We start from the raw sequence: 24865 nt of genomic DNA on the forward strand, positions 1-24865 counted from the left end.
AGATGAGAGCAAGAGCTACAGCAATAAGCTACAAAGGGTGTTTGTGTGTTCAGTGCCTACTGGGGCTTGCCCGAGAACCTTCTGCCCTCACCAAGAACACTAGCAGCCTCCTCAAGCATGCCTGGAGCAGATAATCGCTGGCAGAGCATGGCTCCTTCACCAGACAGTGGCTTGAGGTATCAGAGAAACCAGTGTGAAAAGTTTGAGTTTTTATCAAATTAATCTTTCTGTGAAAGACAGGCCATAATCCTCTTCACTAAGAGAGCACCCTGAATCTGTAGGTTTGGGAAAGCTGGTACAGAGCATCCTTCCCACTTTACAGATGGAAAACGAGAAACAAAGGCCTCAAACCTCAAAAATCCACAGGCAAGTAACTAGGGTTGCCAGATGGTTTAACCAAAAATACCGAACACCCCTCGCCCCCCCCCCCGCGGAAAAAAAAATGTTGAGGGGAAAAAAAAGGGGGGGGGGTCAAAAGTTACCGAGCAGCAGCAAATAAATAAATAAATAAATAAAAAATGCCAGCATGGCCCCTTTAAGACCTTTGGGGCTTTTTTTTTGCCAGCGGCCATCTTGTTTTCTTACTCTGTGCCAGAAGACAGCTCCCCTGGTAAGCGGGCAGGACACGGGAGGGGAGGGGGAAGAAGGCCGGTAGGGGCCCGGGGACTGGGTCGGAGGGGGGGGGGAGCCTGGGGGCTGGGCCTGGTTGCTGAGTGTGTGTAGGGGTGCCAGGTGTCTGTTATTTTTACCTCTTTGCGGGGGGGGGGGGGGGGGGATCAGAAAATACGGGACATTTTAGGTGTCTGGTATTTTTTGATTTTTTTTTTAACCAAACAGGAGCCAATAATACCGAACTGTCCAGGTCAATACCGGACACCTGGCAACCCTACAAGTAACTCCCATTACATTCACGAGGAGTCTGTTTCAGAGCAGGGGCTAGAACAAGTGTGGGCAATTTTCACAAAGGGGCCACTTACTGAATTTTGGTACATGGCCACGGGCTGGCTCCACCCCCTAGAAGGGGCAGGGTCTAGGGTGGAAGAGGCGGGGCTCGGGACTAGCCTCCTTCCCAGTTGCCTAGGACTGGAAGCTTTGAATTAAATACACAGCCAAAGGCTCGCGGCTCCCAGCCCTACTGCTGCTGTGTTGCCTGGCAGCTGCACGAGGTTGCTGTGGCCAGGGTTGTGCTGTGACCAGGAGTCAGAGGCATTTAAATAGGATCCTGCTTCCTGGAAATGCAGTGGTACGGGCAGCAGGATATCAACAGAAAGCGGCCAGATGCAATCCGCAGACCGGATCAAAGTGTTTGCTGGGCCGGATCTGGCCCATGCGCTGGATCCGGATCCTGGGCCACATCTTGTCCAGTCCTGGGAGTCGAGCAGCCTGCCTGCATTATCCAACACTCAGAGAAAGAGGAGGGGATAGCTATCCTGTCCTCACAGTCTACGGTCATATCCACCGTGGGTAGATATGTGATCCCAAGTGCTCCAAAAGTTATCTGAACAGAGCCCCTATGGATCCTGGATCTCTCTTCCTGATCTGCCGTGCATCTCTGCCATTGCTTCTTCTCAAAATACCTCTTCTAAGCAGCCCGCAACCTGCATTCCTGCCTCTCCACATGGGATCTACTAGAAATAAGATCACAAAACCTGTGCAGTGCTGCTTGAAAGAGCCTCGATCTTTCCCTTTGAGGCAGGAGCCATTATAAGACCTATTTCTGGTACTACATGAATCAGTCAGCATTTGAAGGCTGTTGGGGGAGCACAGGAGATATATCAGCTGGTTTCATTTTTAGTTGGAAACCGAAAGACTAACGACCCTTTGCCTGTTTCATTTTGCCAGAAGGTCAAAAATTAAGGCAATCATTTAGGAGTAGCTTGTGACCTCTAAGATAAATTCTGTTCTACTGATGGTTAAGAGAAATATTGGCCACCTATTACGATGTAAATAGAGACTTTGTGTGTCATGGGAGAAAATAACAAGTATGGTTTTTCAGCTTTGGCTCGTTATGCACGTAAGCAGACAACTAAGCAGTTTAAGGTTATAATTTGACCCATTTAAAAAGGTACGGTAAAGTATTTAGCTACTTAAGGTATTTCTCAAACTGCCTAGCACCACTGTAGCCAAATATCATTTTAAATTCCTTTGATTTTAAAGTTTGAGTTACTAGATGAGGGAACTTCAATCAGAGTTTAGTTTAGGTAGGGCCTACAATGTTTTAGGGTCCACTCTTGTAAAGACAGGCCATGAGGCAGCCGAGGGAGTCCAAGCAGCGTGGTTCTCAGGATTATGGAGATACCATTGTGCTCCAAAGAGAGGAACATTTACCAAGTAGCATAATAAGCATTCCCATTAACCAAAAATGTAATTTTACTGAAAGCACAAGGGAAAGCATTTGCCAGAAAAGCAGATCGACACGAACAGATTCTAGCTTCAAAGAGGACATTACAAACGAGAGACCGATAAAAGCATAAGACTGTAAGTATCTGGCAGAGGCCCGCTGTCGTCAAAACAGTCACTTGGAACTAGCCTGAGAACCCTGACAAGGTTGTCATGGTGCTGCTGGGTGTACGAGTGATCACAGCAATTGCGAGTTCAAGCAGTCAGCATATGGAGCAATGCCACCAAAATGAGTAAGGCGACAATTCCCGTTCACGTGACTCAGTGCTTTACATTGAATGCTAGCAGAAGTAGGCTGCCAGGGGTAATTAGAAACATTGAGCATCGAAGGAAAGAAAAAAAAAAAAACTGAAACAAGTTGGCAGGCTTCCAGCTAGAAGTCTCCAGACATCTTATAAATAGGGTTCAAGGCAAGCCAGTGGGAACCGACACAAGGGTTCTTGGATCTGTTTTCACTCAACCTTCCAAGCATCTCACGCCTGTCTTAGTACGGAGACAGACAGACAGACTTTAAGGCTTTATTTTAAAAGGAGAGAGCCTCTCGTGTGGTTTTGCAGGCGCACGGGATGTGCATGTGTAACCCACACACCTAGTGTGGCTCACTGTCCCATGCAGTGGCACTTAGACCACAGCAACAGCTAAGAACAAGAGACCTCTACAGCATGGGCTGAGAGCCAGTGGGCTTTTAGTTCAGAGGGTAGCGGCTCCTATACTAAGCTCCAGAGGTCCCAGGTTCAAATCCACCTGGTGGTGGTTACACATGTAAATACCAAATCATAACACGAACCTACAAACTCAAAGAAGGCAGGTCCTAAAACAAGGCTGCAAATATGCTCTGCTTTCCTTTCGCATGGCGTAGACAGTTTTGCATATTTTCAGTGAAATTTTCCGGGTCCGTCTCATACCAATCAGTAGAAATCAGGCAGCAGGCTAAAGAATCTTTAGAACATGGGACTCATTTATGTCTTGGCGATCCTCAAGACTCAGGCTTTTATATTTGCCTTTTAATGCTCCATTTTAAAGCCATTTAATTTCTTATGATCTAATGAGCACAACTCAGCAATGCGCTTTCTGATGTCCTGTTCAGACAGGGCCTGGGTAACATTTCACAGTTTAGCATTCAACCACTAGGGGAAAAAAAAAAAACCAACAATCCCAGTTCTTGGTCGGAACGACAGTTTGCTAGGAATGTGGCACACAGTCCATATCATACCACCAGGAGAGGCCTTTAAACTCTCCCCCCATTGTGCCCAGCTATCTTGACATTTAGAGCAGGATTTAGAGACTGCATTCTCTGGGAAGAACTGGGCTACAGTTTTCATGGGAGGACTGGAAGGGACCTGAAGAAGTCTTCCACTCCAGTTCGCTGCACTCAAGGCAGGGCTAAGTATGATCTAGACCAGGGGTCTCCAAACTAAGGCCCGGGGGCCGGATGCGGCCCGCGAGGCCCTCTCATCCGGCCCGTGGAGACCTTTTTGGATTCAAAGGCAGAAGAAGTGAGATTGTTTCAAAACGCATTTGAAGCAGATGTGGCCAGTTGCCCAGATGAACTGCAGCTGGAAGTCATTGAGTTGCAAGCAAATGACCTCCTTAGGGACAAGTTCAAAATAGGACTGGTGGGTTTTTACCAGTTTTTGCCCAAGGAAGACTTTCCTAATGTCAAAACTTTTGCATCAAGGTACCTTTCAATCTTTGGAACAACATACCTGTGTGAACAAACATTTTCAAGAATGAAATACGTGAAGAACAATTTGAGAACAAACTTGTCCGATGATAATCTCAGGTCACTGTTGATGTTAGGGACAACAAATCTAAAGCCAGAAATGTCTGCTATTTTGGCATCCAGGAAACAATTTCACCATTCACACTAATACAGGTGTTCATGTGTAGTGTATGAATGTGTTATTAAATAATAACTGAATAAAATAATATTAAATAAATAATTAAAAACAACATCCATGTTTTGATTGTTTTTTATTTGGACCTCAAGTGTGTAGTCGGCCCCCGAACTGCTGTTTGATAGTTAATGCGGCCCTCGGGCTGAAAAGTTTGGAGACCCCTGATCTAGACCACGGATGGGCAATAATTTTTATGGAGAGGGGGGGGGGGGGGGGGGGGGGGGGGGGGGGGGGGGAGACCATTCCAAAAAGGGATGCACTCTTCCACGATATTAATGGAAGAGGAGCAGGTTCTGAGATGAAGTTTGGATACAGAAAGGAGCTTGGGGTAAGGGATTGAGATGCAGGAGGGGGATGTGATCTGAAGAAGGGGTGTAGGAGGGGATGCAGGGTCTGGAAGGGGATATGGGTGGAAAAGCTGGGGTGTAGAGGGTTTGTTACATGGGGTAGGTCTACAGGAGAGGGGCAGAGTGTTGGGGGGTAGGGCAGGGCTGGGGTGCCAGTAGCACCTCCTACCAAGAGCCTGCCATCTGGGTTGCTCCCAGCCAGCAACCCAGCTGGTTCCTCAGCCAGGGTCCCTGCCTTCCATGCCCTTTCACCAGCAGCAGGGGCCACATGTGGCTCTGAATGCTGCGTGCCCGGAGGGGGCACGCTGCCTGTCTTGCAAAGAGGCAGCTCTCATTGGCCGGTTTCCGGTCAATGGGAACTGCAAGATTTTGCTGGGAGCAGGGCAGTGTGTGACGCCTCTCCTGCCCTCCTCCACGCTCACACTGTCCAGAGAGGTGCTCTGATTAGCGTGCAGGGGCCGAGCAGGCAGGGAGCCTGGCAGAGTCCGTATTTTGCCTGCTCTTAATCTAGACCATCTCTGGACTGGTTTAGTCTTGAGTTGAGTTAAACCTAATCTCTCCCCCCATGCTACACGGGCTGTGGAATGGAGAACCAAGTCACTGCAGTGTAGTAGGGCCATATGCCTGGCTTTGGATGTGTGTGCTGAGAGATCATTAGCATGCCTGGGGCTTTTGGGGATAGCACGAATGAATCCTTGTTAAAAACAATTGGATCTGCCATCCTAGAACACAGCGCTCTCATGGTTTGTTAAAAATAGGTAAAGAAAATGTACCAAGTGCTTTAAACAGGTTCCCAGTCACTCATCTAAATGGCTACGGCTGGGGGGCCAAATGCCTAGAGGCAGACTGCGTGGCACGCACAGAAGCCCATAGCTCAGATCAGTACGCGCTGTTTGCACAATTCAGCTGATTCAAATGAAACCCCAGCAAATCAAGGTCCTTTTAATTAGCCCAGACGGTCACTCAATAACTGTGCTCGTGTTGCCATTACTCTAATGGGGTGATGCTCACACCCCACAAACACTGTCAGGACCGAGTCTCCTGCACGTTACTATGTTCAAATCTCCACATAGCGTAAATAACGTCCCAAATGCTGCAGCCAGATTAATTGCATGCACTGGCTGCGGTCAGCTCTTTCCAGGAGCACTTGACTCACCCCACGGACTCCGATGGGACGGAAGCCAGGCATGCAGTCTTGGACCGCAAGGCCTAGAGGCCTTGCAGGTCTTTCCCAAGGCCAATCCTTTCGCCTTCCGGTGCGTGTTCAGTAACTGAGGCCAAAGGAGCTAGCTCAGGGGTAGCCAACCTGTTCCAGCTGAAGAGCCAACATCCAGGTGGATCCAGCGCGAAGAGCCGGGGCAAAAAGTTGTAGAGCAAAAAAAAAAAAAAAAAGGGGGGGGGGGGACCACACTGGCCCTTTAAGAAGGCTTTTTGGCCTCAGCAGGCTCCCGTCGGCAACCACGGCCCCCATATTGGATCCGCCACTTTGATCTGGATAGCTCCCCTGCCCCCTGTGAGCATGGGGGAGCCGGGAGGCATGGGCTGTGTTCAGGGAGTGCGGGGGAGGCTTCGTGAGACGCACTAACCGGGAGAAGAGCCGCATGTGGCTTGCAAGCCGCAGGCTGGCTACGCCTAAGCTAGCTAGTCCCATCTTGAGAGAAATGGTTCCCATGGCTGGGTTAGCAACCTTCCTGGAAAACCATAGGTTTGCAACGCTGTGTGGGGAGCACATTCTCCAAGCTCCAAACTTCGGGAGTTTCTTCTGTTCTCTCCTCCTTTACCCTAGACTCTAGCAACTCCACCTCGGCGAGGCCTTGAATCTGAGCCCTTTTGGGACTCTCCTGGAGTCCACAGAAATTCACTAAACAGCAACGGGAAGCAATGATATTTAAGAACCTTGGTACATTGCAAAACGGGAAGCAATGTACCAAGGTACATCTTAGGCACCAAAGATATTTAAGAACCGAAAGTTACACAGAAGTGCCTAGTGGAATTTTCTAAAGCACCTTGGTACGTAACTCCCATTGATTTAAATGGGAGCTCGTTAGAGGTCTATGTATCCTAAGAACATCAGAACGGCCATATCGGGTCAGACCAAAGGTCCATCTAGCCGAGAGTCCTGTCTGCTCACAGTGGCCAATGCCAGATGCCCCAGAGGAAGTGAACCGAACAGGTAATCCTCACGTGATCCCTCCCCTGTCTCCCACTTCCAGAAAAACAGAGGCTAGGGACACCATTCCTACCCATCCTGGCTAATAGCCATTGATGGACCTAACCTCCATGAATCTACCTAGCTCTTTTCTGAACCCTGTTAAAGTCCTAGCCTTCACTGCATCCTCTGGCAAGGAGTTCCAGAGGTTGACTGTGCGCTGAATGAAGGAAAACTTCCTTTTGTTTGTTTTAAACCTGCTACCTATTAACCTTTATCCTCTGCCACCTTAAAATCTGGCCCGTGCCGACCTGGGATTGAAGGACCAAGCTCTGTCCTTAACAGCTCCATGATACTCCTTGTACATTTACTGCGTACTTTGAGGTCTAAGTCCTAAGACACAAGGATCTCCCAACAGTTCCCACGCTCAGACACCTTATCTGACACCACCGTATTTTCCTAGTGATGGGAGTTAAGGAAATGCCTCGCAGATCTACGGGGGGATAACGGAAGGCTGCTGAATCAATTATGAATGACGGTCACTCAAAGGCCACTTGGACGCACACGCACCTGGGGCATGTAGGAATAACCACACCTACTTCAGAAGATTACAAACTACAATACACTTTTGCAGATAGTGGGGGGAATACTATTACAGTAGTCAATAGGCTCACCAGCTTAGAGCGGTTCACCAGAGGAAAGAGAAATATTCCACCCAGCTCCCCACTGATCACAACAGCAAGAACAGCCAGCTGTCTGGAAAGAGCTTTACATCTCTCCCAAGACAGTCATGTCAGACTCTGGTTATGATCTTTCTAAGAGAGAACACTCACTCTCCAACTCAGTCATGACTACACACCGGCCCTGCAGAATTCCTATGCAAATCAGAGCCACCATCTCCATCAACAGCCCTCCCATAAATAGAGTATGATAGCAGAGGGATTAAGTTAGATTTAAAATCCTGCACCGCAGCAGTTGCTATATCGAGAGGGGGTGATGACTAGGAGGTGCAGTAAATGCTCCCATTTTCCTGTATCCTTAGAACTCATTCCTCCAAGTCACAAGGAAGGGCAGCGGGGCAGTTTCAAGCTCTATTTCTCAGAGCCATATTTGATCAGTGTTGGCTGACGTTATAAGGGAAAGTGGTTTAGGCCAAATCCATTATTTCCCCATTGTTGTCAATAGCAACCTGGCTTTTCAAAGGGTTTCCTGTAAACCTGGCATTCAGCAAACAGAGGACCTTTCGACCTCCCACCTGCCCCACTGTAAGTACAGACTCACCTTAAAATCTGTATTATTGATGTACTCAAACACCAAAGCTGGAGTCTTTGACTGCAAGAGAAAGAGGATTGGTTAGCCCCCTTCCTGCAAGAGCAGGACCTTCTGCTCCTTCAGAGCCCCCTATTGCTGACTGACAAAAAACAACCCACACTTTTCAGCCTCAAGCCTCTCGCTTTGCCACCAAAGGGTGTAGGAACAAGGCAGGCTTATTACCCACACAGCAACCATCAGCTAGGCATTTCCATTCTGGGAAAGAGGCAAACGTGGCATCCGAACAACAAACCAAACCACAGGAAAAACGATTTAGGAAGGAAGGAAATACGCAGCAGCTGGTAGGTAGGAAGACAGCAAGATGTAAACAAGAGGGAGGATGAATCTAACCCGTGGGTAAGCCACAAGTGGCCATGACGCAGAGACAGCGTTTATTTATATGGGAGTGTTTAAGGCAGACGTGTTCGACCCACAAGCTTTCCCCACACTGATCAATTCAAGAGGTATCACTAGATACCAAATAGGAATCAAGGGTTTGGGGGGAGAAGGAAGATTACCAAGTCATCCAAACCCATATAGTTTCAAGAGACCCCAATAATCCCACACTGCTCTTCATGGAAGGAAGATGCAAACAGCAAGATGAAGGCTAAGGTGACACAGACAACCAGCAACAAACACGAGTCTGACACTTGAAACGTGAAGTTCCATCAACTGCTCTATAGCCCGGAGAGAACAACGCGCCCAGCACACAAGATACCCCAGGACTTACTGACACCTACCACTGGATCCTTGACCGTATCAATCAGCTTAATGATGTTGGTGCCACCTCGCAGGTTCTCCAGAATCTTAACCTCTCGTTTTATCTTCTTTTTCTTCACTGGCTTAAATACACAAAAGTGATTAGAAGTGAGACCCTTCCAGAAGATGACACCAGTTCTCTTCCAGCCAGCCAGGCTGGGCTGAACTAGTTCCCTCCTCTCGGGGGAGGGAGAATGAGAAAACCAGCTGCAAGGAGGCGGCAGCTTTCAGAAAAGGCCAACATGCAGAGGCATCTCAAACAGCAAATTCCCTCTTCTTACGATAAGGGACTCTTCTGCCACCTACAACATCAGAGCATTTTATGACCATTAGCCACAAGTACTGTGGTCATCACGAAGTACAAAAGCACGTGAAGACTGATTAATGAGCACCCAACATGCAAAAGGTTACAGTTATGCATTTATCATCACATAACAAATACGGCAGATGTCCCACAGCCTGCGTTTACTGGTTTAAACGCACAGCATTTGCTTGGTCCACTGCTGTGCAGTTCTTATTTCTACTGGACAGATCTCATCTTGAGTCATCCTTCAATTAGAAAACATGCTGAAATTCCAGCAAGAGGCTGAACCTCTTTAGTCCCACACTGAACCTGAGAATACATTGAATCATGGGAGGTCAATGTTGTCTAGCAGCATTACATAAGAACGGCCGTACTGGGTCACACCAAAGAGCCATCTGGCTCAGTATCCTGTCTGCTGACAGCGGCCCATACCAGATGCCCCAGAGGAAGGGAATACAATGGGTAATCATCACGTGATCCCTTTCCTGTCATCGATTTCCAGACAAACTGAGGAGAAGGACACCATTTCTACCCATCCTCGCTAATAGCTATTGATGGACCTAACCTCCATGAATCTAGCTGTTTTTTGAACCCTATTAAAGTCCTGGTCTTCACAACATCCTCTGGCAAGGAGTTCCACAGGTTGATTTTGCGCTGAGTGAAGAAAAGCTTGCTTTTCTTTTAAACCTGCTACCTATTAATTTCATTTGATGACCTCTAGTTCTTATATTGTGGGAATAAGTAAATAACTTTTCCTTATTCACTTTTTCCTCACCAGTCATGATTTTATAGACCTCTATCATATCCCCCCCTTAGTCTCCTCTTTTCTAAGATGAAAAGTCCAAGTCTTTTTAATCTGACTTCATATGGGACCCGTTCCAAACCCCTCATCATTTTTGTTGCTCTTTTCTGAACCTTTTCCAATGCCAATGTGTCTTTTTTGAAATGAAGCGATCACATCTATACGCAGTATTCAAGATGTGGGCGTCCCATGGTTTTATATAGAGGCCATAAGATATTCTCTGTCTTATTCTCTATCCCTTTTTTATTGATTCCTAACATGCTATTTGCTTTTTTGACTGCTGCTGCACACTGAGTGGATGTTTTCAGAGAACTATCCATAATGACTCCAAGATCTCTCTCTCTCGAGTAGTTGTAGCTAAATTAGTCCCCATCGTACCGTATGTATAGTTGGAAAAAATAATCCCAATGTGCATTACTTCCCATTTATCAACATTAAATTTCATTTGCCATTTTGTTGTCCAATCATTTAGTTTGGTGAGATCTTTTTGAAGCTCTTCACAGTCTGCTTTGGTCTTAACGATCTTGAGCAGTTTGGTATCATCTGCAAATTTTGCCACCTCACTGCTTACCCCTTTCTCTAGAAGATCATGACTAACACTTCCACTGCTTACTGGGCTCTTAGAAGACATCTAGGAGTAAGTTAGAACTCAACAGCACAGAATACGGAGAGCCAGGACTGATGGCTGTAAACAAATTTTATGGGACCACAGGAAACTTGGCCACACCCATGCTAAGCGGACATCCTGGCTAACTAAAATTGTGCCGGAACATGGATGTTGCTACACCAGAGCGTACCGGACTAGAGAGGTTCAACCAGTACTAAGTGTTTAAACTCCTTCATAAACATTAAGTGTTTAATTACACACCAGGAAGTGCAGACACCTAGTAAAATTACACTTGTTGACAAGTTATTGCTTTTGTACACAAGATGCAGTTGTTGACTTGCTCTTCCTGCACCTTCTTGGAGAAAAAAGCAGCACAACAAGAGAGATTTGAAGACAAGGGCTATGAACAATGGTCTCATCTACAAAACGAGTCATAGAAAACCACCTTAGTGAGGTACTAAGGAGGAATTTAAGTTTGTGAGAAGCACTCTAACTTCCTTACTGCCTCCGCCCACAAAACATGGCTTGTATAATGAGAAACTTTAGACACATCTTGGTAACACTGATGTTTAGAAATTTCCTTCTTCATTTTGGCTGTCTCCAAAAGCATTGAAAGTTAGAGACCTTACAAGTCTCTCAAAATCTTTAAGTGCTTTCAATCTGAAAACAAAATAGTCACAAGAACCTCTAACTCACAAGTATGAACACTATCATCCCTCGCCTCACCCCATCAGATCCTGCCTTTAAGAGCGAGCATATCATAAATACACACACCCACGAACAGAGCCTCACACAGATACAAAAATTTGTATCCGCATCTGTGTAAATGATCTGTGGATATCCACATCCACGGATTACAATACCCATGGATGTAAACTGACTATCCATGGATTCCCAGAAAACACATAGAGAACTTAAAAAGCAAGAGACATAAAGGAAAAACTCAAGTTTCTGTTAAGACTCTGATTAAACAAGTTATTTTTAAAAAATCTACATGAAGAGATCATTAAAGAGGGGCTGTTAAGGCCTTACAAATCAGGAAAAAAGTGAAGTTGCCCATACCAGCCCCTTGTGAATACGCACTACTGAAAAGTTCATCACAAACTCGTTCTTAAGTCATTTTAGGCTTTTGAGAAGATAAAATTCCATGCAGTAACTAGACAAACAATCACAAAACTATAACACCGTGTTCTAAAAACATTAGGGATAGTGAATGAGGGAAGGACTACTACACAGTCCGATCATTCACTGGGAACCTGCAGAAAACGCTGCAGTATATAATTACGTTTTAAACACAGGCATGCTGCACAGCCTCTCTTCAAAAAGTTAAAATATCATCCCATCTTCACTGCATGTACAGAGAGAAAGAAAGCATCAGATCTTAAAAGTAAAACAAACCCCATTTTTATTGGAACCTCCGAAGGCACATGCCCTGAATAAGGGCCACTTCTCTGCCAGATTAGGTTTTGTTTTCAGTCTCCAACCATTTTAGAGTTGTTCTGAAAGCATTATAGCGGGATTTATGTAAATAATGGAGCAAGTATCTCCTCCCTCAAAGACGGTGGTTGGTCCAAGATGGCTGAACCATTTTCACTCAATCTTTCCAAGACAGAGATGAATTTTCAGCCTCAAAAATGGTAGAAAGTTACAAACTACTGAAAACATGGGTTTAATAGGGAAACAAATGAAGCAAACCCTCACGGATAAGTTACTGAGGCTCCCATAACACATCAATGGCAGCACAAGATGCAATACAACCGTATACATTGCATTATGTTATGTATGTTCTTATACTATATTACCGGTAACTCTCTGGTCCTTAGTAGCAAATGTAGGGAGAGATACTGCGGTCCCTCCGTCCTGAATCTTTTATTCAGATTAATAATAGCAGCAATGACAACTCTAGTTAAGGATGAATAAAGATTCCTTTCTAATCCACTTGTCAATCACTCATACATGTCCCAAAACATTGTCTTTTATCATGAACATTCCCAGGCTTGGTCTCTGGCTGAAAGGGGTTTTTCTTCTTTTGAAAAGGTGAGGAGAAACGGTTTGGCCATTTTTTGAAAAAAAAAAATCAAAGGACGTGACTAAAACTTTTGTAGCTGAAATGCCAGCAGGTAGATGCTGCACTCTTGCAGGGTGAGGATGTCATTCAAAAGCAACGGTTTGGAGCACTTGAGCAAAAACTGGTTTCGACCTGACTAAGTTAGGACCCTTTCAACACTGCCTCCAATGCGTGCCCGACGCCCTTTTACTGCGAAGCTCAGGGAGCGTGTCGCTAACGCCACAGGCAGCTGCCCCGGTCACACACCTTACAAGGTGTGTCCACAGAGCCCTGAGAACCTTAGCAGGTCTCTCCCCCACAACCCTCCAGAAGGAGCTTCTACAGCTGCTGCGGTGTTAGGGAACAGGAGGCGGCAAACCCTGCTCTTGTGCCGCTTGGCAATGCCCTAGCTGGCCTACTTAGCCTCATTTAAGGTTAGATGGGAGAGGACTTGCTCCTTGACACCTTCTTAAGTGGCTGGAACATGGCATTGTGGTAGCATCTAGCCAAACCGTCAGCGTTCTTTCTGGTAACCACACAACACACCTCCCTCATAAGCACCCAGGAACCCACCCCTGCAATCAGCCCCGATGCCAACTCTGCACACACTTCTACACCAGCAATTTCATCACTGGACCCAGCCACATCAGAGGCTCATTTAACTGCACATCCACAAATGTAGACTATGCCATCAAATGCCAGCCACGCCCCACTGCCATGGATATTGGCAAAGCTGGACAGTCTCTATGGGAAAGAACGAATGGACACATCTGGTATCTGAAAAGGCAACACACAAAATCTTCCTGGGGAAATTTGAATCCTCCTGGACACTCATTAATGGATCTCCAAGACACTGTTTTGTTTCAGACCAATTCCACAAGCCAAATACACAGAGAAAGGTTAGAACTTAACTTCATTCAAAAGTTCAATTTTCATGCAAATGGTATGAATCGTGATATTGGATGGCTCGTACATTATCAACCAAACCAACGAAGGGGCTAACGGTTCTTGATGTCCGTGTAGAATCTGGTGTTGGTCATCTTCCTTTCCAAGTGCAAACTAATGGTTCTTATCAGCCTCTTGTAACTATTTAGACTTTAGGGTGCTACTAGACTATTTGTTGTTGTTTAAGTCTTTCCTGTTACAGACTAAACTCGGCTACCCTTCTGAAGCTTGTCAGCATTATGACATTTTTGTCTATCGCTTCTCCTTAAAAAAAAGAAACGGGGCCCAACAAAATTCCACTAAGTACTACATCAGGGGAACAGAAGGATTGCACCGTTAACGTTCAAGAGTCAGGGAGAAGGCAGCCCAACCATTACGTGGAACTTTCCTTCAACCCTCTTTTACACATGCAGATGGCGACCATAATGCATCATACGATTTTCTCCTACAACCTTAAATATCTGGGTGCCCTCTTTTACGGCTATGGCTCTAGCCTCATAACGCCAAGCAAAGTCCTGCAAATGGAGGGCACACAAACCGCACATTCCCGTGTATCTGCAAGGCACCTCTCTTATGGCTAGGCTGCACCTCCAAGTTTCACTAGTATAACCATTCGAAGCAGAGATACTATTTCCCCCTCCCCATTCTCTTTATTTTTTGAAACTGAAATAGCTATCCTGCTAACCACCCTCGTTATACCAGTACAAAGATGCCTTACATCAGGGCTACTCAACTTTGGAAGCCCCGGGGGCCACAATGACACTCACAGCACATGCCAAGGGCTACAATTTTAGTGTGGTTGCATGTACAGGCAAATATATATGCAAATAGCTTCTCTCACACTGACGGGTATGAATACAAAGATTAAGGCAAGACTACACAACACACAGGCCCCATTTAAATCAGTTCTGCTGATATTAATAAAATGCAACAGATTTCCACCCATCTGACAGCACTTTTAATGAGTAATGACAGTCCAGGAATTTAACTACTACAACGCATCTCAACAGAAGCCCATTCTATTGACTCGCCATTATGGAGCGTGTTCCCAGTGGAGGCCATGTTCCAAGGATCCCACCTGTGGGCCAGGTGCTGAGCCCTGTGTAAAGCCAAACCGCACCGTGGGTTGCAAACAAACAGGCCGTGGGCCACGTGTTGAGTAGCCCTGCCTTAGACAGACAGTTATTCCCCCTCCTGAACAGGAATACCCATCACCAGTATAAAGCATCCTTACATCACTGTAAATGCTTCCATGCCGGGGTGGGGCATTTGTACTACCGTAATGACAATGAACTAGTTAAAGTGGCACCATTTTCTATGGTAAATAAAGCCTCCCTTTTATAGATAGCTGCCTCCTCTCCCAAACTGCCCCATACAGAGGTCATGAAAAAGGATACGAATAGCGCACGTCCGCTGACCACGTTTAATTCGCACATCTCAGAGATCAGATGACATAAGAAACCAGATTACGACACACACAATATACAAATAGGAGAATGAAAAGTATGCTGCAGTCTGTGTAGCTAGAAGTGTAAGGAGCACTGTTAAGGGATGATATGCTGGCCCTGTAAGTAAAGCCTTACAGTAACAGTTCTGGATTGTATGTGCATTTTTAATCATTCCAGGCAAACTAATATTTTCAGCCTTTAAAAATGGAATATTCTCTGTTCTCCAAATCCTACCAGCGCAGACGCGATAACGATTCCAGTGAATCAGTACGCAAACCCTGATGTGCAGAGTCCAGCCTCGGAAGAACTTGCCTAGCACCCGTATGATAACGTTTAATAGGTAGATTGGTACTAAAGGCCTGTTTATAGCTAGCAATTGTTACCAAGGGGGTTGCTATAACAATCTACCAAGCACCACGTTGATTGCTCAACAGAGAAACTGGCTTCAGGACAGTTGAGTGTACAATGTCATCAGCAAACGTTAGCTGGAAAACCAAGTCATACAAATGTAAAGCCATTGCAAAAATGACCATTTGTTTTAAGCGTGTTGGTGTCTTGCAAAATGTCCTTAATAAAAAGTTAAACTTTCCTTTTAAACTCTTAAGAGCAGCACGGAGGGAGTGGGGGGGGGGGGAGAAGAATTAAAATGCTGAATTGATTTTGCCTTTCTAGTACTCCTCTTCCACCCTCTGAAGCTGCACACAAGCATTCATCCCTGCACTTAGGTCTATAAAATCATGAGTGGTGTGGAGAGGGCTGATAAAGAAAAGTTATTTATTAGTTCCCATAATAGAAGAACTAGAGGACACCAAATGAAATTAATGGGGAGCAGGTTTAAAACTAATAAAAGAAAGTTCTTCTTCACACAGCGTGTAGTCAACCTGTGGAACTCCTTGCCAGAGGAGGCTGTGAAGGCTAGGACTATAATAGAGTTTAAAGAGAAGCTGGATAAATTCATGGAGGTTAGGTCCATAAAAGGCTATTAGCCAGGGGATAAAATGGTGTCCTTGGCCTCTGTTTGTCAGAGGCTGGAGAGGGATGGCAGGAGACAAATTGCTTGATCATTGTCTTCGGTCCATCCTCTCTGGGGCACCTGGTGCTGGCCACTGTCGGTAGACAGGATACTGGGCTAGATGGACCTTTGGTCTGACCCAGTACGGCCGTTCTTATGTTAATCAGGACCTAGCCCTTGCTAGACCAGCCTAGCAGAACTTATTTACTAATGTTCTGACCAAAGCCAATGCGAACAGATTGATTATACGCCCACCGTGTAAACCCCCGGCTGTGATCCCTCTCCAATTTCTTAGCTAACCAAACAAGCGTGCTTTGTGAGAAATCAGTTGCTGTTTGGTGCGAGCGAGCAACATCTTTGTATTCCCACTTCAAATCAATCACAGCACCATTCAAAATATAGGACTGTGGCAAAAGAATAAGCTTTACACCATACAAGGCTAACAGCATGGACTGCTCCTTTGCTTGTGTATTCCATAGTGTCTTGGGGTGCTTTTGCTAAACCCCAAGGATGTTTTTAAAGGAGCGTGACGCCACGCAGCTTGCAGGGGCATCACTTTGCGGCACATGCCACAGGCAGATGATTTGGGCCGAGAAAGAGGAGACACCTCGCAACACAACTGAAAGCTCGGTGCTTAGGATGGAGATGGTGACTGTGTCAAAAGCCGCAGCCACGAGGCACCAACGACAGCGCATCCTACTACCCACTCTCGCCTTCACACCAATAGAAAAGGCACTTCAAGTACCTTAAAAAGTGAGTTTCTTCAAAAGGTTTATAAAGAGACTCTCGCCTTCGGTGAAAGTCAGATAGTGGTTCTCTGAGAATCGAATAAAACAAGATGGCGAAGGAGGTCTTATCGCCACCGAGAGGATACTACAACCAAAAAGGATGATCAAATAGAAGATCATCTAGTACTCTGTAGTGCTCGGTCACCAGACCCGATGCTTAGAAGTAGCTTTGGGTAGGCACCTTCCCTGATAACTCTGGTAGGAAGAATGGACCAAACCGTCGCATTGCGATTGTGAGTTAACGCACCCCGAAGGTGCACTCACACTGAACAAAATACGCACATCTAAAAAGAACAGAAGTGGGAGAAATCCTGGACAGAGCTGGATATATAGATGCTAGAGTCGCTGCCTTGAGCAGAGACCAATATTGCAGACAACGGGTATGAGAGAGAGCTCATATGTTGTGAAAATCATTACAGAAGGTGTTCGCCAGTGACTTGAGCAATCAGTGTTCCCCTCTTCTTTCGCTCATTTGCAACTCTCTCAAAGTTCTCCCTTTCGGGCTGCAATTTGCTATGCTTCAGAAAAGGCAAAAAGGCCCCCTGAGGAATCCACCGAAACAGACGAACCAGGCACCGGGTGAACGAAAAAAGTCATTTTTATCCTCTTAAGAAAAACCATCATTCCAGACAGGTTTGGGGTTGTTTTCCAAACAGCACCTCCGCAGAAAGTGATGAGAACTTGACACTTGGCAGGGCGACAGCATGTAAATCGTAGATGGGCCTTTGGACTACGAATACCTGCATGGATTATTTGTTCATTTTTTTAATTGTATCCTTTGGTATATATGGTTGTGACTACTTTCTTCCGCTATTTGATCTGAGGAAGTGGGTCTGGCCCACGAAAGCTCATCATCTAATAAACCATCTTGTTAGTCTTTAAAGTGCTACATTGTCCTGCATTTTGCATGGATTACGTTTGAGAATGCTGATATTCCATTGATCATCTAGACACAGGACATAAAACTCAATGGAACAGCACTGACTGGATGATGCCCCGGTACTCCTCTGGCTGTGTGGCAGAATTTCAGGACTCCATCCTTGGTCCAGCTGAGCGGTTCTTAGGATAGGACCTGAGTGGGAGGCCAAGGCAGCCTTGTGCCATCTCTGCACATCTCTTGATCTTGGGTGGACCTCTATGTAAAATTAGAGGACCCCCGAAGGTGCACTCACTTCAAGTGCTAATGGCCCCGAAGAGACCAGTGCTCCAGATAAGGACCACTAGCACTCAGTAGCACTTGGACCATACCACCCCCCACAAGATGAAGGACATGCCTGACACGCACCCTAAGCTGGCTGAGAGCTAGTACAGCTCTCAAAGAATACTCCATACTAGAAAAAAAACTCAGCAGCCTGCTTCATTGAGCAGCCTTACAGATTTTTCTGCACCCCTGGAAGAGTACAAAGGCCACGCACGTGGACCTCACTTTTAACTAGATGAATGCTGTGGAAGGTGATCTCTGAGGACACATCTGGGACAAGGCAAGGGTTCCTGCCCCACAGACAGTATATCCTGTGCACCGCAGAGTTCATTGTCATCCACCTAGAGTCGGGTCTGGAGGATCTCGCTATCTTCATTTGCCTAAAAAAACCCCCACCAACCCACACACTTAGGAAGTGTCATACAAAAATGTTACATGAAAAGAGCTCTCAGGTTGGCAAGCGAAGCACTCAAAAGTCAGGAAGTCACAAAGTTAAGGCTGATTACACAATCTCATGCAGATGCCTGGTGACAATCTCCCATGACGCAGGAAAAAGGAGGAGTGTAAGACCATGCCTCACGTAGAGTACGGGATGGACAGTGAATGAGGCAAGGATTGGCAGCAAAATGGCACACATCCAGAGCAATCTGTATGATAGGTCCCGAAATGAAACCAGAGTCTGCAGCATCCTGCCCTCGTAAAAGCTATATGGATTGTAATCAATGACACAAGGCATAGGGGAGAAGAATGGTATACAGTTATGATAGAGGACGTGGACCTAGGAAATTTAGGTTGTATTCTTTCCTCCTTCACAGACTTCCTGTGCAACTTCTGTCAAGTCTCCTCCACCCCCGCCCTCTCTGTGGCTCAGTTTTATATCTGAGAAACCATGATAAAGCTTCCTGATATCACAGGAGTGAGGTCAAACACTCAGACATACTGGTGATGAGAGCCACAGAAAAGCCAACAACAACAACAACACATCCTTTATTCAGTGCAGCCTGCTGGGATGCAGATATTGACTAGGGAGGGTACAAATATCAAACACCTGTCTAGTTCAATAGCACTGTGTCCCCTTCCCACTGAATGAGGCATGGGTCCTAGAGAAAAAAAATGAGGCGACGATGTCGTTAGAGAGCACGGACCCAAAGCTCTACACTCCAGGAAATGGTACAAAAAAGGAAGATGCTAAACAGGTTTATCGAGCAGCAAGGGATTTTTTTTTTTAGTAGCGTTCCCTCTAAGGTTTTCCGTCCGTGAGCAGAGTGAGTTTTATCTTGAGTACCAATATTGAGGTCATGTGTGCCAGTTTGGATGCGTGCCACTGTGGCACCCACCAGTTACTAACACAATTACACACACACACACACACACACACAAACTTTAAGATTGTGATGCAAGAAAAAAAAAAATACTAAAACCAGGGATAATTACCAAGGTGCATGACCCTGCTCCCACCCACCCTGAAAACCATCCTCCTTGCTGGCCGCTTCCCCCAACACAGTGCTCCCCCATTGGGACTACACATAGCCAGCTGCGGCCTGTATAGGCCTGGCTAACAGCCTACCCCCACCACACACCCTGTAGTTGTGTCCAGCCTTGCAATCCGCCTCGCACAGGCCATCAGTTTGTAAGCCAGGGCCACGCTATCTGCCCCTCAAACACTAACAGCCAGTATCTGGGCCTAGGGCTCACAGCCTGAACGCCACTGCCCATAGACCTGCACCCAGTTCCACAAATCACCTGTTCCCCCCACCCCATTGCCCAGACACCTGTGTCTGACCCTGCACCTTACCTTACCTCCCCTCCCCCCCAAATTTACCTATGCCCAGGACCTCTCACCACCACAGATAGCAGGTGCTTTTGTCCCCCACCCGGCCACCTTCTGTGCTGGTCCCTGCTGTCCTTGGCCCCTCTGGTATGACCCTAGTACCTGCTTTGCCGTTCTCCCACCCCGCGGCCCCGGCCTCCTGAGGCACCAGCTGCTGCCACAGCCTCCCAGCACATAGATCATGACTCCTCTGATTGCGGCCGCCGCTGCAGCCTCCTACTGCCTGCCAGCTGTGCACCCCAGCGTAGGAGGTGCGAGGAGTGGACATTTTTTTGCACGCACACAACTTAGAGGGAACCCTGACCCAGACAACTTGCTAAATTCTGGTTTAAGTTTTCCTTTCGCAGACTAGCGCCTGAATTCAGAGGGCCAGAAAGAGGCTTCCTATTTATGTCCACGAATAGGCTTAATTATTACAGATGATGCGACAGGAAACTAAATAACCCCCGTGACAGATGCTGTAATTCTGCATCACACACAAGGCGCCAATCTGAAAGTTGCCTTTTCCCGATCCAGTTTCCACTTCGACAAAAAGCTCATTGTGATCGTCCTGTACTATCCACTTGCGCCACGTAACACGGGAAGGCTGCTTCTGGGCTGAAGCGGCGCACGCCGGCCTGAGGGCAGCACACTACGTTGAGTACGAGACAGCTCAAACTCTCCCCCAGGGCCGGTAGGCACTAGGGGCACTGCTGTAGCAGCGCACTCTGCCCCTAGGAAAAAGGAATGCCTTGACTTGCTCAAATGGCTCTCTCCAGCTGACTCACAAGGGGTGCTGATAGGGCTCCCCAAAACGGACATGGATCCAGTCTAAACAGGGAGAAGACAGCATTCTAATGCAGCTCAGAAGACCTCTTTCCCAGAAGCAGTGGCGCTCTGGCATCTATTTGCAAATGGGATACATGGGGTCTCCTTGCACTCGACCAGACACCTGAGGTTCACCAAAGCCCTACGGCGGATTTCCTAGACTAGTGGTAAACAGAAGTGGATGGTTTCCTGTGCTTAGCCAAGAGCCAGCTCTCCATATAATAGTTACGCTCTTGGCTACCTGCTGACAGTCTCTCTTTAATGCTGAGTCTTCGGCTCCCAGAGTGCAAGACAAACAAGTGCTTAGGTCCCGGCAGCAGCGTTCAAAAGGAGACATGGGCCTACACAGTAAGCCAACAAACCATGCAAGCCTCCCTTCTACCTGGGAATACCTAAGGATGTTAAATATCGGGTAACTGACTCATCGAGTAGTCAATGCATTTTTGCATCGCTAGTCAAACAGGGTGCCTCCGCCTTCAAAGGCCAAAGCCCGGGGTCAGCTGGGAACACCCCAGCAGCAGTGCCACACGGAGCCCAGGTCAGTGAAGGAGTCCCCAGCTGATCCAGGTCCACGCTGCGCTGCCGCTTTGAATGCCGCAGGGAGCCCGGCATCAGGCTCCTCACGGCATTTCAAAGCGGCAGTGCCACCCGGGGTCACATCACTAGTCCTTCACATCCCTAGCCCAACCAGCCATCTCTTTGGGGTGAGGATTTTACCGAAGATGCACATCACTTTGCCACCTTCATTCCGAAGCCCAGGTAAGATGCTGATATTCCTAACTCTTCTCAGAAGCAATTGAGAAGTCACGCCCTGCCCAGTGACTACTGCTCAGCAAAACGAGATCCATGGCAGAACAAGCCACCTGGGGAGATGGGGCACAGCAATCAGAGGCCCAGGATGAACAGACAACCTGGTCCCGAAGGAGAAAGGCAAGGAGAAGCGCCAATGCTAGCTGGCCAGCCATGCAATCAGAGCACCCTGGTCCACGAAGGGGGATTTTGTCAGACCGAGTAGCCAATTCGCAGTCTGACAGATGCATGCTGCCCTGCTGAAAAGGGCCAGGCATGCGTACATGGCAGCTAGCAACTCGCCACGGCAGCTGACGGGTTATTTCCTAAGTACACCCTCTCTCAACTGTAGCTGTGAGGATTGATGCATGTCCATGTTCTGAGCATTTGTAGGGTTGGAAGCAGGCTTCTGTAGTATAGGGGGAAAAGCAAGATGACGATGGTGGACAAGAACCACAGCTGCCAGCCAACAGAATGCTTTGGCTTTGTGACCATTCAACAACCCTTTCTTTCTCGCCCCTTCCTCAATCAGCTGAACAGTCTGCGACTAAACACCAGAGTTCTCACTCCTGTCACAGGCTGAGTGTGCTGCTTCCAGTGCTCCCAGGCAGCAGTGATAACAAGAAACTGTGCAGGACAGAGCACTTGGCTGACCCAAAGCATTCGGATTTTAATAGCTTCCTTTGTACTTGGGTCCTTAATGTGCCACTCTCATGAGGTTGCGATCAGAACACACCAACTAGTGAGCAATGGAAAACAAGCCACCTCCTTTACCTTGATTTTCAATCATGGCTATGACTCATTTTAAATACTGAGGAATTTGCCTTCCATTGTACTTTCTTACGTACCAAGGCCAAGATTTAGTTTGCTTTCCCAAAAACTTACCAGCCTGGCTCTGACACAGTTACAGCCAATCATGTAAAGGTTAATGGAAGGATTCCCCCGCACGGGTTCATATTACTGTTGACAGGACAGTTTGCAAGCCATTGGAGACAAACATTGCCAGATATTATGTACTAAGTGCAGACAGCACATCCAGACCATTCAGATATCAAGACACATGGCTTTCCTGTCCCAAAGCACGCTCAGTCTCAATCCGACAAGCACCCCTTGACCCAGGACTTGAAGAGAGAAAGGACCAGCACAGCATCACTACAGGACACGAGCCAAAAATGTATTTCCGGAGATGTAATCCAGCACCCCAACATCAGAGAGGGCAGGGCTGAAACCCAGTTTAGGAGACACTGAACGAGACCTAAAATTGCCCCATCCCCCTCAACAAACCTAGTAAAATGCCCCTTTCCCATCATGAAGAGGGCTACTGATCGTCAACTGGACGCTCACCTTGAGGATTTTCACCACCACTCTCTCGTTGTTGGTAATGTTTATGGCCTCAAAGACTTCACTGTATTTTCCCCGGCCGAGCTTCCGAACCAGTTGGTAATCGTCCTGATTACTGTGGACAGGGAAAAGGAAAATAACTGACAGGCTGGAATTCTCTCTCCTCCCTGCCCGCCCAGCCCTTTGCATCCAAAGCCCGTGGAGACAGCGCTGTGCATTACAGGATCTGCTTTCCGCGGAGGGGGCAGGCTCCACAGGGCTACCCTGTGCAAACCCATCCCCAAACCAGTCCCTGTCTCTTGGCTGGGGAAAGCCTTCGATCAAGCAGCGCAGGGTGCAGCCCTGCAGAGGGGAGGAGAGGGGGCACCGTGACCCGCAGCGAGCCTGCTCCCTCTTCAGGCTTTCACGGCCATCTCAGAGAGGCGCAGAGACAGGGGCAGCTGGGAGGTCCCCACCCAGGGCAAGGCTGTTTGCGGGGGGGGGGGGGGGGGGGGGCTTCCCGGGCAGCTCGGCAGGGCCACGAGGCGGCAGCACCAGCATGGCCGTGGGGCCCACTCCCTGCCAGAGCATCCCCCGCCCGAAGAGCGGGTCGGGGGGAACCCCCGCCACCTGCCCCTCCCCCCCGGTGTCTGGCCGGGGGGGCTGCCCCTCCCCCCAGCTCTGGGGCACCGGGCAGCAGCGGGGTGTCGCCGGGCAGGATTTGGGGGGGTGCGCCGGGGGGGTCTCCCCGCCCCCTCACTCACCATCCCCCCCCCGCCCCTCCCCCCGGTGGCGCGGCCGCTTTACCCCCAGCTCGGGACGTGCGCCTCGTAGTCCCAGTACTCGCGGCTCCTCAGGCTGTTCACCTCGGCGTACACCCGGGCCCTGCTGCCGGCGGCCGGGCCGGGCATGGCGGGGGCGGGCGGCGGCCGGAGGCGGCGGCGCAGGGGGCTGGCGAGGCGGGGCGCGGAGCGCAGGAGGGCGGCGGCGGGGGGCAGCAGAGCCAGGCCGGCCGGGGGCGGGGCGGGGGGGCCGGTCCCGGCCCGGCGGGGGCGGGGCGGGGGGCCGGGCTGCGGGGCCCGCGCGGTCTCTGCCCGAGGCCCGATCCCCGGCGGCGGCAGCCTGAGCCGGCCCCGAGCGCAGCGCAGCGAACCCGGAAAAGGGGCCGGTCCGGCGGCCGCGGCCCAGCCAGCAAGAGCGCAGCGCCCGCGGGGAGACCGGCTGGGCGGGCGGGGCACAGCGCCCCCTGCGGCCGGGGGGACGCAGCGCAGCCCGAGCCCCGCTCCCGCCGGGCCCCGCCCCTAGAGCCCCGTAACCCCGCCCCTTCGCCCACAGCGCCCCGAGCCCCGCCCCTAGAGCCCCGTAACCCCGCCCCTTCGCCCACAGCGCCCCGAGCCCCGCCCCTAGAGCCCCGTAACCCCGCCCCTTCGCCCACAGCGCCCCGAGCCCCGCCCCTAGAGCCCCGTAACCCCGCCCCTTCGCCCACAGCGCCCCGAGCCCCGCCCCTAGAGCCCCGTAACCCCGCCCCTTCGCCCACAGCGCCCCGAGCCCCGCCCCTAGAGCCCCGTAACCCCGCCCCTTCGCCCACAGCACCCCCCGAGCCCCGCCCCTAGAGCCCCGTAACCCCGCCCCTTCGCCCACAGCACCCCCCGAGCCCCGCCCCTAGAGCCCCGTAACCCCGCCCCTTTGCCCACAGCGCCCCGAGCCCCGCCCCTAGAGCCCCGTAACCCCGCCCCTTCGCCCACAGCGCCCCGAGCCCCGCCCCTAGAGCCCCATAACCCCGCCCCTTCGCCCACAGTGCCCTGAGCCCCGCCCCTAGAGCCCCGTAACCCCGCCCCTTCGCCCACAGCGCCCCGAGCCCCGCCCCTAGAGCCCCGTAACCCCGCCCCTTCGCCCACAGCGCCCCGAGCCCCGCCCCTAAATCCCCGTAACCCCGCCCCTTCGCCCACAGCACCCCACGAGCCCCGCCCCAGAGCCCCGTAACCCCGCCCTTCCCCCCCCCGTCCCTAGAGCCCTATAACTCCACCCCTTCCCCCATGTACCCCCCCGGGCTCCATTATCCCACCCCTTCCACCACTGAACCCCCGTGACCTCGCACCT

The 24865-nt window shown here is 49.2% G+C and overlaps 1 protein-coding gene across 2 annotated transcripts in view; it reads right to left on the bottom strand.

Moving 5' to 3' along the window:
* Positions 1-23785, bottom strand: part of CSNK2A2 (casein kinase 2 alpha 2) — a 37302-nt gene extending 13517 nt beyond the window's left edge. The window contains exons 1-4 of one of the 2 annotated variants that reach the window (XM_075940467.1): positions 23573-23783; positions 22790-22901; positions 8846-8947; positions 8076-8126 (exon numbers count right to left, since the gene is read on the bottom strand). In XM_075940467.1, the coding sequence (XP_075796582.1) occupies positions 8076-8126; positions 8846-8947; positions 22790-22901; positions 23573-23676 (369 nt within the window). In that variant the 5' untranslated portion in view covers positions 23677-23783. Of the gene's footprint in view, positions 1-8075; positions 8127-8845; positions 8948-22789; positions 22902-23572 lie in introns of both variants that reach the window. The other variant, XM_075940468.1, reaches the window with a different exon arrangement.
* Between the last annotated feature and the right edge of the window lie 1080 nt (positions 23786-24865).

The sequence above is a fragment of the Pelodiscus sinensis genome, chromosome 12, assembly GCF_049634645.1.
Source record: "Pelodiscus sinensis isolate JC-2024 chromosome 12, ASM4963464v1, whole genome shotgun sequence".
In the NCBI taxonomy this organism is placed as follows: Eukaryota; Metazoa; Chordata; order Testudines; family Trionychidae; genus Pelodiscus; species Pelodiscus sinensis.